The sequence below is a fragment of the Ictalurus punctatus genome, chromosome 23 (genome assembly GCF_001660625.3).
Source record: "Ictalurus punctatus breed USDA103 chromosome 23, Coco_2.0, whole genome shotgun sequence".
NCBI lineage: Eukaryota > Metazoa > Chordata > Actinopteri > Siluriformes > Ictaluridae > Ictalurus > Ictalurus punctatus.
In genome coordinates, this window is record NC_030438.2 from 8,040,829 (window position 1) to 8,057,500 (window position 16,672).

Sequence of the window (16,672 nt, forward strand, 5' to 3'; positions counted from 1 at the left end):
AGGAGAGAAGGATTTAAAAAAAAAAAAAAAAAAAAAAAAAAAAAGCAAGCCATGCGCTCTGTTAGAGCGGGGGTCACGTTGGCGGCCGTGTGTGAAATTTCCAGGCCTTTTGGCTCCTGTGCAGATGAAACAGCTACCCAGGGCAGATGTTTATAATCATGTCTTGAATAAATATTGGAGGGAGAATAATAAAAGACGAGGAATGGAGGGAGGAAGGGAAGGGAGGAGGGAGCTGGAATCTGTTTAAATTATTTTCAAATAGTGCAGCGAGTCTGCCTGCACTGCCTGCTCGTGTCCTGTGTGTGTGTGTGTGTGTGTGTGTGTGTGTGTGTGTGTGTGTACAGCTCGACACTGTCTAACATCCAGGTGTGTGAATTGCTTTGAAGATTAATGTCTGTGGCACATTTACAGATATGTACGTAAGGTAAAGGTAAAAGATTTGAAAATGTTCAACACAGGTGAACAACCTAGTGTGCATGTTTCAGATCGATATATCACTTAAAGCTTTAATAAATAAAATCTACGGTGCTTAGAAAACAGACCTGAATAATGACACTTTACCATGAAATATGAAATATCATTTTAAAATTTTTTGCATTAATGTATGAATCAGTTCTCTCGTTCTTTATTCATTATTTTCAATATATTGAAATATGTTGACTCCTGAGGTCACTTTAAAAGCACAATATTATTACCCAAATTATAGACTGAAGAATATATATATATATATATATATATATATATATATATATATATATATATATATATATATAGAGAGAGAGAGAGAGAGAGAGAGAGAGAGAGTTAGATATAGATATAAAGTATATTGTTAGGATGTCTTTAATGCCCTCATGCCATTGTCATGGATGCTAAAAATCTCTCATTTGAGATAGTAATTTAAGAGGAATACCCAGCCTTCCAGCAATGAAACCTGGTAATAAATAAATAAATAAATAAACAAATAAACAAATAAATAAATAAATAGGAAATATTGTCGCCTGTGATGTTGGAGAACTTCTTCTTCTTTTTTTTTGAATGATTAAATTAATGTTTTCTTAGATGTGTTAATAGTTTGAGATAAACAAAAAGAGTGATTTAAAAAATAATAATAAAGTTGAATTTTTTAAGACAGCACCACAGTCCTCTCTATTAAGGATCGTTTTCTGTTAGTGCAGCAAAACAGATTGCTTTAATCTTTATTACGTGTACTCGTATATGACAGGTAGAAAATGAAATAAAATGAAATAATAGTTCCAGATGCATCATCTATTTTGATGAGAGGATGGTGACACACAGAGAGAGAGAGAGAGAGAGAGAGAGAGATGGAGAGAGAGATTACCTCACATGGCAATAATTGCCGATTCGTGCGAGTGCTGATCCGAGCGTTTTCCTTATAAGTTTGTTTTGACGCGATCCTTTAATAAGTTTTTCTTTCTTTCTTTTAAATACAAACCTATTGACAGCAACAAAATGGCATCTGCATTTTTCCCCTCTCCCTTCTCAGTAAGACATTTTCATAACAGTTATTATTCTAAACCTCTCACAGAGCGCGTCCTCGTAACCTTTGGTAGTTCAGTCTTTAAAGTCAAAGCCAGATGGGCTCAATATGTGTCCCAGAGCGCGATGACGTCATGCCTCCTCTCAGCGTGCGAGGAAGACTCCGGCTTTGTACTCACGCTGATTCACCCCAAACCCCCGACCCAGAGGGCTGGTAATTCTGCCGTGTGTTTGTGTAGGCCAGACTACAGAGGACTTATGACCACTTGAACTCTACAGTAAGATACCATCATTATACTTTCACTTTTGTTTAAGAGTGGCACTCCGGATTTCTCCAGATGAGCACTGGAGAATGGTCATTATCCGTGCTTCCACGCTATAAGGCTGAGTAATGTTTTTACAAGTGGCCTGTTTGTCATAAAATTGCACAAAGTACAAGAAACGCTTATGTAAAAAAAAAAATAAAAATAAAAAAAGGGGTGGGGCTTCTCAGAATTCGGATATGAAACTATTAGAGAGGAACGTTCCATCAGTGCACTATTCTGCCTGTAATATAGGAGAATGCACAGCTGCTTGGACACCTCCTTTGCAATTCCTGCTGCTTCTCGTGTGCGTGTGTGTGTGTGTGTGTGTGTGTGCTCCTCTCCCAGGCTTAGTAGCAGCAGCAGTAACACGAAGACTTAGCCCACTCTCCACGTTGATGTTTAGTATTTTAGACATGGTACATTAACGGCATCTGGTTAAGATCTAAATGCTTGTTAAATACGGCGAAATTTGGAAAAAGAGAAGGAGGAGAGGTGGGGGGGAAGCATTTGGGAGAAAAAGGGGTGGGGGAGTGGCGCAGCAACAAGTCAGTAAAGGTTATTATCCTGAAAGTATTACAACTGGCCCCTGACAAAGTGGTGCACGGTGTAGGGTTTCAAAGATTCCTTTAAAACACAGGGGCCAAATGAAAACCACGAGGGGAAAGAATGTGACATCACAGAGGCCACAGGGGTTGAGACCTAAAAAGTGTGGAGTGAAAATTAGTCTCCACACCTCAACAGGAGGAGAAAGTCGAGAAATTATAACCGTAAACACACCGCAAGCCAGAAAACAACGCCTCTGCTCAGTGTGCTTCTAAAGCAGACCTTCATTTGGTCTGGTTCCTGATTTTACGGGTTCAAAGGGATTCGTTATTGAAATGGATTGAAATGTCTAAGATTGGAGGTGATTTACTGTTTAAAAAAATAATACATTGAACCAGAGGTGAAGAAAAGACAAAATTCATGCTGTACTTAAAAATAAAACACACACACACACACACACACACACACACTGAAAATAATTAAGGATGCACTATTTACTATGCATTAATAATAATAATAATAATAATAATAATAATAATAATAATAATGATGAGAAGAGACTAAAGAAGTAAAAGACAGAGAAGAAGAAGAAAAGAGGATTACTATTATTATTATTATTATTATTATTATTATTATTATTATTATTATTAGTAGTAGTAGTAGTATGACTATATTTTAATACAATATAAAGCAGACATCTCACTGTTTCATCCGGTAATAAGCGTAAAGAACGTGCTGTACGTTGCAGCCGAGGCCATACATTAACGAGGCCGATGCCTTTAGAAGTTGTCGTGTTTTCACTGCTGTTTTCGGCCTGTGTCTCCATTACCAGTCAGATACTGACCGGAGTAAGGCGTTATGGCACCCATGGGGAGAGAGAGAGGGAGCAGCCTGGCCTCCCTGGCCATCATTAAGCTCTCACAACAGGAAAAACACTGCGCTTTAACGTTATGGAAGTTAGCAGGCTTGTATTTGTGACACATACAGCACACATGTCCTTTTTTCTACGCATGAATATTATAACAATGCAGCTAGAGCTGGTAAGCAACACAAAATTGGTTAAGGGACAGCTTAGCGAGATTCGAATAGTGTGTGTCTATGACTGTGTGTGTGTGTTTGTGTGAGTGAGAGAGAGAGAGCGAGAGAGAGAGAGAGTGAGTGTGTACATGGTGCACATTTGTGTGTGAGGTGTTTATGGTGTTCAGTAGAATTGTCCATAGCGCTAGTGTTTGACAGGTAGAAGACCTTGCTGCACACACACACACACACACACACCGCCGTAACACATGCAGATTACTCAAACTATTGCCAGGGTCACGCACAGGGCAGACACACACATGATGTATAGGATAGCATGTCTGGGAATTTCTATCGCCCTCGAACGCCAGCATACCAGGGAATCTGCAGAAGTGCAGAACACCACTATGAAAAGAAAGGAGGGGAAAAAAGGAGATGGAGAGGAAAAAACTGTCTGATGAGACCCAGATGATAGGTTCTTTCTTTTTTTCCTTTCCTCCATAATTTGCTCCTTTTCTTTAATGCATTCCAAAATTGTGATGCCCCCTCAAGGTAGAGACACTAGCACTTTGACACTTCATTTCCCAGCCTTTGGGGGAATGGGTCAGTAAAGCCGAACGTCACACTCTCAGACCAGCCAGGAGAGGGGGATGAGACAGAGAGATAAGCAAGAGGAGGAGGAGGAGGAGGAGGAGAGGTGACGGACAAAGGGGTGGGGTCAGAGGGAGGTGCTATAGGCTTTCCGCTTGGTCTCGAGTGTCCATTATTGTGTGTTTTAACCAATTATTCATTAACCATCCTAAAGTCCGGTCATGGTCAGAGAATCGACGGCTCTAACCGGACTTCCTGTCGTCCACTAAACCTGAGTCTGATCTGCATGGAAATGCAAGCATGGAACTATGATTATTATTATTTTATTTTTTTTGTAGGATATAGTAGCAGATGTTCATCTTTATTGTTTATTAGTATCTATATAATTTTTTCCCCCTTATTTTACAGTTGTTGCATTTATTTATTACCTGTTTTGTTTAGTTTTTTACTCATTGCATCCTGTTTAAAAATAAAACATAAAAAATTGTAACCACTACACCAAATACCCTGTACGTACATCTATAATAAACTAAACACACATGCATAAATAAGAGCATCTACATATTGAGCCTACACGAACACACGTACTGAGATGTTTTTTCTTTTTTTGTTGTTTTTTTTTTTTTGTGAATTATAATACACAATCGCCAAAATAGCAAAAAAAAAAATTCCCAGCCAGCTGCCACCAGTGACAGGAGATATTTCATCCTGTTGTCAGAATATTATTAATAAAACATTAGGACTAGAGTGCGGCACAATTTCTCCTTTCAATCACTCCCTGCATCTGCCATGAAAATTTCATGCTGTATATAATTTCCACTTAATGTGTTGCACTTAAAATGTCGGCGCCAGCCCTGCGTGGGGGATTCGAAAGGGTTAATTATATCACGTATCCGCCCGAGTCCGAGGCCCCCGTGCTTACCAAACAATGACTCGAGTGCTACTATGCAAATGCGGTTGTGACTTATTAGTCTCCACGTGGTCCATTTATACAGTTATTAAGGGTTTATCAAATCGAATAGCACAGCATTTTGAAGGTTGTTCACAATTGTTGTTTTATTTTTCCTAATTTATTAAATTTCCTTCAAGGCATTTTTGCAATTTCTTTTATATATATATATATATATATATATATATATATATATATATATATATATATATATATATTTCATCTCTTGACATGCGGTATTGCGGATGCAGAATGAGCTGAAGAGAAGCGGGAGAAGCGAGCCTGGTTATCTGGCAATACTCAGCCTGCTAAAAATTCATTAAAATGTGACATCAGTGCCGTGAGAGACAAATGATCTCTGGATGAAAGGGAACAGTGGGCCTTTCAGGGATTAGAGGTGCGCAGCTTCAACCTAGCAGCTAACAGCATAAACAGATTAATCCACTGGCAGCATAGCGGAGATCCACAGAATTATTAAACACGCACAGGGAGGGAAAGAACGATGGAGGGAAGAAGGGAAGCCAAGCCGAGGACTGTTGTAATCTGCCTAGTGCTAACAGTCTGGTGAGGTGTGTGTGTGTGTGTGTGTGTGTGTGTGAGAGAGAGAGAGAGAAAAAGATCCAGCCCTCATACACAGAAATACACCGGTATGGTTTCACGGTAACGTGGGTAACCCGGCCACTTCCTGTGTGCTCACTTATAGAGGAACCAGGTGAGGACACCGAGGGACCGAGACCAGCTTCCTCAGTGGCTGCGGCCGAGGACAAAGACACAAGCGAGAGAGAAAGCCAGGAGGGCAAGAGGACAGAGAAAGACTCCAGTAAGACCTTTAGTTTTGGTCTTTTGTCTCTGGCACCCTCCCTTCCTCCTCCCTCACTCCCTCACTCACTCACTTACTAACCCTCCCTGTTAATACACACTAACACACACTCAGCACACATACATACACATACACAAACGCTCATAGTGTTCCTGGGCTTCTAGCTCCTCTGCCTCTTTCATCTCCACCGTGGGGCTTTTTCCTGCTAATAATGGCTGCATGTGTGGACTGCATGTGAATGCTATCACAAGCCTCCCATTGACCCATTTTTAATCACAACCATGTGACAGCAGAGATGCAGAGATGTGGAGTTGCGGAATAATATTACAGAATGACCCGTGAGATTATTATTCTTTTCTTTTTTCTTTTTTTTTTTTTTTTTAAATCAAATCAGTTGCTTGTAATTTTTAAGCGCCTTTCATTAATCTTCAGTGTACTCGCCATTCCTCTGATGACATATTAATTTTGCGTGAGGATTAGACAGCACTCGTCTTACTGCACCCGTGTAACCCTTATTTCAATTCCCCCCCCCCCCCCCCCCCCCCCGCTTTTAAATCAAGGCAGCACTCCACCCGTCATTGTCCCAGGCTTTAACTTCAAATCTACATTTCTGTGTAACCGGTAGGACATTAACAAGGACAACAATCCGTACAAAACAGCATTGTGTCGCGATCAGGGAACAGCCCCTGGAGCTAGCATCTGGCACTGTTACCTCAGGCTTTGTTTTATTTGCGCCGCCGAATAAGAATTCATACACGCCTTATTTTTTATTTATTTATTTAATTTTTTTTATGTATGAGATGGAAATCTGTGGTCACCATGAATATTACATTGGATGTCTTTTCATGCACGCCATACCTAGAGCTACATAATGTTGGGTTCAATGGTGCAGAAGAAACGCTGAAACAGGACGGAGCCTATTAGTTTAGCTAGTCATCTATCTTTTAGTCATATATCTGTGACAGGCCTGTCTGAGGCAGCAGGCGAGAATTTGCACTTTGTATTATACGCGGCATCATTTAACATCTCGGATCTGCCGAGGTCAAACGTGTTTTTCGTCGAAGCCTGTTTGCGCTAAATAGTGCTTTAAAAAAAAAAAAAAAAAAAGGCGACATTTAAAACTCGAACGGATTCTGTTTTGATTTATGAAGAGACGTTAATCCATTACTGTTGGATGGAACAGTCAGGGTTTATGCGTAACACGTTTAAGGGTTTATACTGTTGAACTTGTATGCTAAGTATGTTCCCCCCCACTTCCCAGCATATCAAATAATATCACGGAGATCTTTACAATATCCAGCTGCTAGAATATGTGCATGTGATCTCCCTCGTTTTAATTTACTTTCTCGTTTTAATCAAGTGTCACCATGGATTAATGATAATCCGAGCTGCATTTTTCATGCAAATGTTTGTAATCTGGATCAACTTTGTTTTTGCTGAGATGTTAATAATATGTGCAATGGCTCTGGGCTACAAAAATAAGACTGTAACTATTAAGAGAGATGAAAACGAATGCTGTCGTGAATGCTAACATGTCCCGCACACCTCCTTTAAATTAGTAAAGAAATTAATTGTTCGTTGTTCATAAGACCACTTTTTTTTAAAATTATTATTATTATCATCATTATTATTATTAATATCTTATGCAATACCAAGGAAAAGCATGCAATACACAATGTCGCATATTAAACCGTATTTAAAAGTATAATTTGGATTTGAAGCATTACTGCTGAAATGAGCACGACTGAGAATCATTCTATTAAAATGCATTAATAGTTTATTAACATATTGAATCGAAGCCCTGCAGCTACGGGTTCTCTTTTCAACAACATGGCCGTTCACGTCACATCTGAAATCATGATGTGCTCAGGATTAGGAGTAAAGCAGAGGGGGTTCGCTGTCTGACCTCGAGGTTCGAAATGTGACGTTCATATGGTATCAAGTGAAGCTTAATTCATGACCTTAAACCCAGTATTATACGTAAATCACTAAAGTTACTCCGAGTCTCAGACCCGGGTTTATTTATAGCGCTGTAACCTCAGCCAGACCGGTGGGTCTGAGGTCCAGGAAATTGAATAGTAAATTCGTGCTGCCTTCATCAAGCAGGTCCTGTATAATTGACAATCGCTGTAAAAAAAAAAAAAAAAAAAACCCATGATACCGCGATACCTTTTTAAAACTACCGAAAGATGGTAGACATATGCGGCGGTCAAATTTCTGCTTTTTTTCTTTGTAGGACAATCAGAGGCCTTGTAGAGATCTCTGACAGTTGTAAATAAAGATGGGTGGCTAGCCGGCCGCCCTGCTTCTTATAATGCATACAGCTTGAATGTCATAAATCACTTTTTGATTTATCTAATCAACCAAGGTCCTGCTTTTCAAATGCATTTGTCAATGGGGGATGGGAACAATGTCACCGTTATTTTATCTCCGGCTTCGTTGCTTTGAAGACAAAGAAGGAAAAAAAAAGCTATTTCAATTAGTCGACGGTATAAAAATACGAAAAGGAAAGGATGACCTGAAATGCATTAGAGCCACCCACAGAATACAAAAGCATTTTTATTGTTAAAAAAAAAAAAAAAAAAAAAAAAGATAAGATGAAGGCTATACGGGTCAAGGTTTATAATACATTCTCATTTTTATGTCATTTCATTTGTGTGTCTCTGTTTTTTTTCCTCCATGTTCGTATGTACAGACAGACAGACAGCGTTGAGGTTTTTTTTTTTTTTTTTTTGTCTTTACATGGTATCCATTTTGTTTTGAAGTGCTTATTAAAGCAGTTCGTTGACTAAGAAAATAAATCATAGCGATGGATCCTCATGTAGCACGAAATCCGATTACTCCCCTACCCCGCCCCCATCCCCTTCCCAGACTACGCATTTACATTCAGTATGATGGCAATCAATGGAAAAGACTCATCGCGTCCTGAAATGCGTCCGCACCCAGTCGTCCGGCAATCGGCTCCTCACCCTGGAAATAATTTAGTTGCAAATTGACTGGAAGATGGCGAAAATTGAAAGTTAAAATTAGAAATACTCATAATAAACAGAGAAGAAGGAGAGAGAGAAAAAAAGGTCAGGGGATGCGGTGCAGCAATGAGGCAATGCCCGCCTGGCAAATGAGGTTTTCTGTTTGTCATGAAATGTATGTGACATGCCTCCCCAACGCTGCAGGGATATCAAAGCCAGGAAGAAGGGGGGTAAAAAAGATTACCTAGCAATTTGAGGCTACAGAAAATTCTCTGATGCTCTTGGAAATTTGTATTGTGCCCTTGTGGGGTTGTTTTTTGTTTTTTTTCCCCCTCCTGTGTCACTTTCCTTGACAGTCTAATATGTCACGCTCTTGATATGTCGGATTACAATAAAATAACTAGAATACCTCGTGATGCAAAAGAATTAAATTGCATGCACATGCAACGGAAATTCAAATAAAATGAAAACTAATACACCCGTTAAAATCAGTGCATTTTTTTTTTTTTTTTTTTTTGCATCCTTTGCTTCACAAGAGTATTTACCCCAGAGTGACCAGATTAGAGAGAGAGAAAGAAAGAGAGAGCGAGAGAGATGGCAGCTAGGGGTTTCTTTGTGTTCTGCATACTCGGGGAGGGGATAAATTGCGTAGAGCGAGATGGCTGGGACGCTGTCTGCGTCTGGAGATGAGGGTAATGAAAGATTTATCACTCTGTGCAGCATTCTCTAAATACAACTGGGGGGCTGATTTCCTGAATTGAGCTCGGCTGAAATGGTAATAACATTTTTTGCCTCCTCCAGTGCTCTGTGTCGGGCACGGATATTTAGGGTAATGCTAGGAAGGTGATTTGATAATCTATACACCCAAATAGCCTGGATAATGGTACCGTGACGTACAGCACAGTGATAATGCATTTGTGACTCTCCATTTATTTTGAATATCTTCATGACTGGAATTGCTTGGCCTGTTTTTATGGTCTTTTTTTGTTTTTTTTTTGATATTGCAGCGCCGGCAATAAAGTAGATTAGTATGAGTCAGAGTTCATTCTTTTCTTTTATATTTATGGCGCAGTGTTTGTTTGGGTCTCACTTCTCTAAGACCTTTACTTGATGTCGTTTTTTTTTTTTTTTTTGTCTTTTAAACGGCCACTCTGAGCTATGCTTAATATCTCCGCCTGAGGTTTGATGATGAGGTCGTTATTATTTGTGAGGTGTGACTGAAGATGTTTTGTTTTTGTTTTGTGGTTGTTGTTTTTTTGTAGGGGGTAATACACTGGCTAAAGAAACTCTGGAGAATGCTGCAGTGGGGAAGCGTGCACTTCAACAGGAGAAAGAAAACGACACTCCGCCCAAGAGGCCTAAATCTGTCGAGGAGAAGACGATTACTAGTGAGCAAGTGAGTTACTGCTTCCCATGTTAAATTGATGGGTCTGTCTTTATGTTCACGTCGAGGCCTATAAGCGTTTGTATCGCATTAAATTATATGTGTTTCTAATTAAAATTATAATGCATTAGCCTGCCTTGCAGGACTCTGAGCCATTTCTGAAATGGATTACATTAAGACAGGTGGTGGGAAACAGCACTTTATATTATGCCCTGTAATGAGAGTCAGTCATCGTAAGAAATTCTGACCATGTTTTGCTCATTAACGACATAAGCAAATTTCTTGAATATCTCAAAATGCAAAGATATACTGTATATCTGCTTTAATTATAGTGATATATCGACCATGCCTTTCAGGTGCAGCAGTGTCCGTACTGTAATTACAGCAGCAAGGACGCAAACCGTCTGCAGCTGCACATCATGTCCCAGCATTCCATGCAGCCTGTCATCTCCTGTCCCCTGTGTCAGGATGTCCTCAGCAACAAGATTCACCTGCAGCTGCATCTCACACACCTCCACAGCGTGGCTCCAGACTGCGTGGAGAAGCTGCTTATGACAGTACGTAAATCATTTAAATATGTTCAAGGCTGTCGGGTTTGCTGTGACTGCGCAGCAAGTCATTTCCTCTGCACCATATACTCCAGTAATTAATATAAATACAACAAATTCACCTATAATAGCTTCAGTTATGTTCATTTGCTAATTTATGTCGATTCTGTGTTTTGGTTTTTTTTCATTCATGGTGCTTTGGTGTGGTTTCACTGACACCGCATTTATCTGATATTTATTCCAGGTGGCAGGTCCAGATGTTACAATGCCAAATAATTCATTGATACCTGCACCTGTACAAGACAAAGCACCATCTGTAATGAACTCTTCAGCCGATGCATCTGGAAAGCCCATGGGTAAGCGTCATCTAGTCTTTTAATAATTAAATGCACTACATTGCAAAAAAAATTTTTTTAAAACATTCTGTGAAAGGTAAAGCAATAATCTCTCAACAAGATTTCTGATATATGCCGTATATCCCCTCTTTCTTTACCTCAACAGGAAACAGCTCTAAGGATTTGAAAAATAGCACGGGCACAGAGAAAAGTGACCTTGAGCTTGCCAACGAGGAAGTCAAGCCACCGAAAGAGGCTGCTGAAGCTCCAGATTGGAAAAAAGCCACTGGCCAAGATAGGAAGAGCCCAGATTCCCTGCAGGAACACCTGAGTGACCTGCAAAAACGCCAGCAGCTCTCTGTCTCCGATCGCCACGTCTATAAATATCGCTGCAACCACTGCAGCCTGGCATTCAAGACGTTGCAGAAGCTTCAGATACATTCGCAATACCACGCAATTCGGGCGGCCACAATGTGCAGTTTGTGCCAGCGCAGCTTCAGGACGTTCCTCGCCCTCAGAAAGCACCTGGAGACCGGTCACCCTGAGCTTAGTGAAGCTGAAGTGCAGCAGCTGTGTGGAAGTCTACCCCTCAATGGTGATATCACAGAGAGCGAGGCAAGAGCACTGGAAGAGGCACAAGCCTTAGAACAGGAAATGGATAAAGATGACGAGCTGGACCAAGAAGGGAAGGCCAGTCCTACCGGAAGTGACAGTAGCTCCTTGCTTGATGAGATGGGTTCCGAACCAAAGCGGACCTTGCCTTTTAGAAAAGGTCCGAATTTCACAATGGAGAAGTTTCTAGACCCGTCTCGTCCATACAAATGCACTGTGTGTAAGGAGTCATTTACGCAAAAGAACATTCTGCTCGTTCATTACAACTCTGTCTCGCACTTGCATAAGCTCAAGAAAGTTCTCCAGGAAGCCTCGAGTCCGGTTCCCCAGGAACCCAGCAACAACGTTGACAACAAACCATACAAATGTAATATATGTAACGTTGCTTATAGCCAAAGCTCAACCCTAGAGATTCATATGAGGTCTGTCCTTCATCAGACTAAAGCAAGAACTGCCAAACAGGAAACGAGCAGCAGTTCCAGTAGCGGAAGTGGAAGTGGAAGTGGATCTGTACCATCTAACAGCCCTGTCCCAGTCAGTCAGGGAATCACAGAATCTGTGAGTTTACCAGTATCATCAAACAAAGAGAACAATGTAGATACCAAAGAAGTCAACATAAAGCAAACTACTGATCATGTCACTGTTCAGCAAACTCATCAGTCCACCCCGTCACCAGCGCAGCTTCAGATGCAACTGCAACATGAACTTCAGCAGCAGGCCGCCTTCTTCCAGCCACAGTTCTTGAATCCAGCATTCTTCCCCCACTTCCCAATGACACCAGAAGCTTTGTTACAATTTCAACAACCCCAGTTCCTTTTCCCGTTCTATATTCCTGGCACCGAGTTTAATATCAGCCCTGAGCTGGCGTTGCATTCAGCTGCGTTCGGGATGCCAGGCATGACTGGGTCATTCCTTGAGGATCTAAAGCAGCAGATGCAGCAACAGCACCAATTGGGCCAGCAGCAGCTTCAGCTTTCTCAGCAACAAGCTCAACAGCAAGCCTCTCAGATGCAACAGCAGCAACAAAAAGGCCAGCAGCAGAGCCACAAGCCCAAGCCAGAGCCCAATCATATCGCTGTGTCTGAGATTCAGCTGTCTAGAGAGGTGGAAGAAAACACGGAGAAGCAAGACAACAAAGCAAAGCAAGATGCTCTCAATGATCCTGATAACAATAAAGAAAATAAGGATTCCAAAAAGGCAAAATTTTCAGAACCTTTCATTCCTCCACCACGCATCATTTCGGGGGCCAGGGGTAATGCTGCAAAAGCCTTACTAGAAAACTTTGGCTTTGAACTGGTAATTCAGTACAATGAGAACAGACAAAAATGCCAGAAAAAGAACAGAGAGGAAGAAATAAATGACAAATTAGAGTGTGGCATGTGTGGAAAATTCTTCTCGAATATGTTAATCCTCAAGAGCCACCAGGAACATGTGCATGGTCAGTTCTTTCCCTATGTGGAGCTGGAGAAGTTTGCACAGCAGTACAGAGAGGCATATGATAAGCTCTATCCCATAAATCCACCTTCTCCAGAGACCCCTCCTCCGCCGCCACCACCTCCCCCACCTCCAGCACCCCCACCTCCAACAAGCATTCTTCCTGCCACCACTACAGTAGGAAAGGCACCAACACCATCTCCGGCACCCCTACAAGCTCCACCACCGCCACCACCACCCCCTCCTCCACCACCTCCGCCACCCAGTGCACCTCCCCAAGTGCAGCTTCCTGTCTCTCTTGACTTGCCAATTTTCCCACCGTTGATGATGCAGTCCGTGCAACATCCTGGGTTACCCCCACAGCTCGCGCTACAGCTTCCAACAATGGACTCTTTATCTTCTGACCTCACACAGTTATGTCAACAGCAACTGGGACTGGATCCAAACTTCTTGCGGCAATCCCAGTTCAAGCGTCCTCGTACCAGAATCACAGATGATCAGCTGAAAATCCTCCGTGCTTACTTTGATATCAACAACTCCCCTAATGAGGATCAGATACAAGAAATGGCAGAAAAGTCCGGCCTTCCACAGAAAGTCATCAAGCACTGGTTCCGCAACACGCTTTTCAAAGAGAGGCAGAGAAGTAAAGACTCTCCTTACAATTTCAGCATTCCACCCTTGACCACACTGGAGGATATCAGAATGGAATCCCAGATGAATGCACTAGAATACTATAAGACTGACGCGACCATGAACAAGAGATCCTCAAGAACTCGATTTACAGACTACCAACTCAGAGTCCTCCAAGACTTCTTTGATACAAACGCTTACCCAAAAGACGACGAGATTGAGCAGCTTTCTACGGTTCTCAGCCTGCCAACACGTGTGATCGTGGTATGGTTCCAAAACGCCCGCCAAAAGGCAAGAAAGAGTTACGAAAACCAAGCCGATACTAAGGACAGTGAAAAGAAAGAGCTTACAAATGAACGTTATATCCGGACCAACAACATGCAGTACCAGTGTAAGAAATGCAATGTTATTTACCCTAGAATATTTGACCTGATAACACACCAAAAGAAGCAGTGCTACAAAGATGAAGATGATGATGGTGCAGATGAAATCCACTCCGAGGAGATGGCAGAGAACTGTGAGCATACCACAATGAGGCAAGCGGAGTTAACTAAACAACCCACTGTCACAGCAAGTAGTTCTGGCTCCAGCTCCCCGCTAATGCCATCACCTCGACCTGAAATAGGGAAAACTTCACCCAAACCCGAAATCCCCAGTGAGAAAACAAAGCAGATCGAGAATGCCCCTTCACAAGCAGCAAAAATAGTAGCTGATCCACGACCATCTAAAGCGTCTACCCCTCAACCTCCTCCACAAAAAATGCCTCAGTCACAAATGACAAGACCGCACTCCCAACCTCAGTCTGCAGCCGTCCCATCCAGTCCTCTCTCCATTGCACTCTCGTCACTTACCAATAGCATCCCTCCTCAAATGTTACAGTATCAGTGTGACCAATGCAAGATAGCTTTCCCAACTGTCGAACTGTGGCAGGAACATCAGCATATGCATTTCCTTGCAGCTCAAAACCAGTTCTTGCATTCTCAGTTCTTGGAAAGGCCATTAGATATGCCCTACATGATATTTGACCCCAACAACCCTCTAATGACAAGTCAGCTTTTGTCCGGAGCACTTTCCCAGATACCATCGCAGAGTAGCTCTGGCCTAGGCTCTGCTACTGGCTCTGGTTCCTTAAAACGTAAATTAGATGATAAAGAGGACGGCCCAAATGATAAAGAAGGTGGAAGTGTTGGCGAAGACCAGCACAGAGACAAACGTCTGAGAACCACTATAACACCAGAGCAACTTGAGATCCTTTATGACAAGTATCTACTCGATTCTAACCCGACAAGAAAAATGTTAGATCATATTGCCCATGAAGTGGGACTAAAGAAAAGAGTAGTTCAAGTCTGGTTTCAGAATACCCGTGCCAGAGAAAGAAAAGGTCAATTTCGAGCGCTTGGGCCTTCCCAAACTCATAAAAAGTGCCCTTTCTGCAGAGCACTCTTCAAGGCTAAGTCGGCCCTTGACAGTCACATACGCTCACGGCATTGGCACGAAGCTAAACAAGCAGGTTTTAGTTTGCCCCCAAGTCCGATGATGCTGCAGGATGAGGGTGCTGAAAGTCCACATAAATACAGTTTCATGGAGTATCCACCACTGCCACCAAAGACTGAGGTAAATGAGTGTGAGCTTCCAGCTGCATCCTCCACCCCAGTCAAATCATCTGAGGCACACCTAAAAAACTTCTTGAGCCCTTCATCCTTAAAAGCAGAAAACAGTGATGAGATTGAAGGGCTTAATATGAATTCTGCAGAAGTCTCATGCGATCTTAACAAAATAGATTTTGATGAGACTTCATCGATTAACACAGCTATAAGTGACGCAACGACAGGAGATGAGACCAATAATGAGGTTGAGAACCTCACAGCCAACGGTGGGGAAAGACTGGGTGAGAATAAAACGATTACAGCACAAATGTCTGATTTTACTGACGATAGATTCCCCTTCAACATGGTGAGCCCAGCACTAAGTTTCTCTGGCAGAGATAGTGAGCAGTACTTCAGCTCCAGAGACGATGACCTAGATGATAATGCCGATAAAAGTGAAACCTCAAGTTTGGCTGATCCAAGTTCACCTAGTCCATTTGGAAGTGCGAATTCCTTCAAATCTATAAAAGGTGGTACAGAAAGACCCGGACACAAACGTTTTAGGACTCAGATGAGCAACCTACAGCTTAAAGTTCTCAAGGCTTGCTTCAGTGACTATCGCACTCCTACGATGCAGGAGTGCGAAATGCTGGGCAACGAAATAGGACTGCCAAAGCGTGTTGTGCAGGTTTGGTTTCAGAATGCCCGTGCGAAAGAAAAGAAGTTCAAAATAAACATAGGAAAGCCATTCATGATAAGCCAAGGGTCTCCTGATGGACCGAGGCCTGAGTGTACTTTATGTGCTGTGAAGTATACAGCTAGACTTTCTATTCGTGATCACATCTTCTCTAAGCAGCACATTGCGAAGGTGCAAGAAACCCTGGGGAATCAGGTGGACAGAGAAAAGGACTATCTCGCACCTACCACTGTCCGCCAGCTTATGGCTCAACAAGAGCTCGACCGTCTGAAGAAGGCAACCGACGTCCTTAGCTTGCCAGCCCAGCAGCAACCTGCAGTGGACAATAATGCACTTCATGGCCTTAGCCTGCCAACTGGCTACCCAGGAATACCAGGACTCCCACCAGTACTCCTTCCTGGTGTCAATGGGCCATCATCACTTCCAGGTTTTCCACCAAACACCCCTGGTGAGTTAGTATGACAGACAATAAGTGTGCTAGCTTTAAGAACATTTTCTGCATTATATTCATACATGATCACTGGCCATCATGCTGTTAAGGAGTGACCGATGCATTGGAATCATGTCAATTAGTGCATGTATTTATTGCAAAAACATGGAACGAGTTACTTTATCGATGTGTTGTGATTTGTACATGATAATTGCTTTCTGTTTCGCTCTTATTTAAACATGGACTTTGCATACCTGTGTAATCATCATTGTGTTTAAAGCTCATGCCACAGTTTTGATCCATAACAGAACCAAACGCAGATGTT

The 16,672-nt window shown here is 42.0% G+C and overlaps 1 protein-coding gene across 2 annotated transcripts in view; it reads left to right on the forward strand.

Moving 5' to 3' along the window:
• Positions 1 to 16,672, forward strand: part of zfhx4 (zinc finger homeobox 4) — a 74,205-nt gene that overhangs the window by 52,879 nt on the left and 4,654 nt on the right. The window contains exons 5-9 of one of the 2 annotated variants that reach the window (XM_053674741.1): positions 5,606 to 5,722; positions 9,954 to 10,087; positions 10,432 to 10,632; positions 10,868 to 10,979; positions 11,125 to 16,365. In XM_053674741.1, coding sequence (XP_053530716.1) covers positions 5,606 to 5,722; positions 9,954 to 10,087; positions 10,432 to 10,632; positions 10,868 to 10,979; positions 11,125 to 16,365 — 5,805 coding nt within the window. The remainder of the gene's footprint in view (positions 1 to 5,605; positions 5,723 to 9,953; positions 10,088 to 10,431; positions 10,633 to 10,867; positions 10,980 to 11,124; positions 16,366 to 16,672) is intronic. The other variant, XM_053674742.1, reaches the window with a different exon arrangement.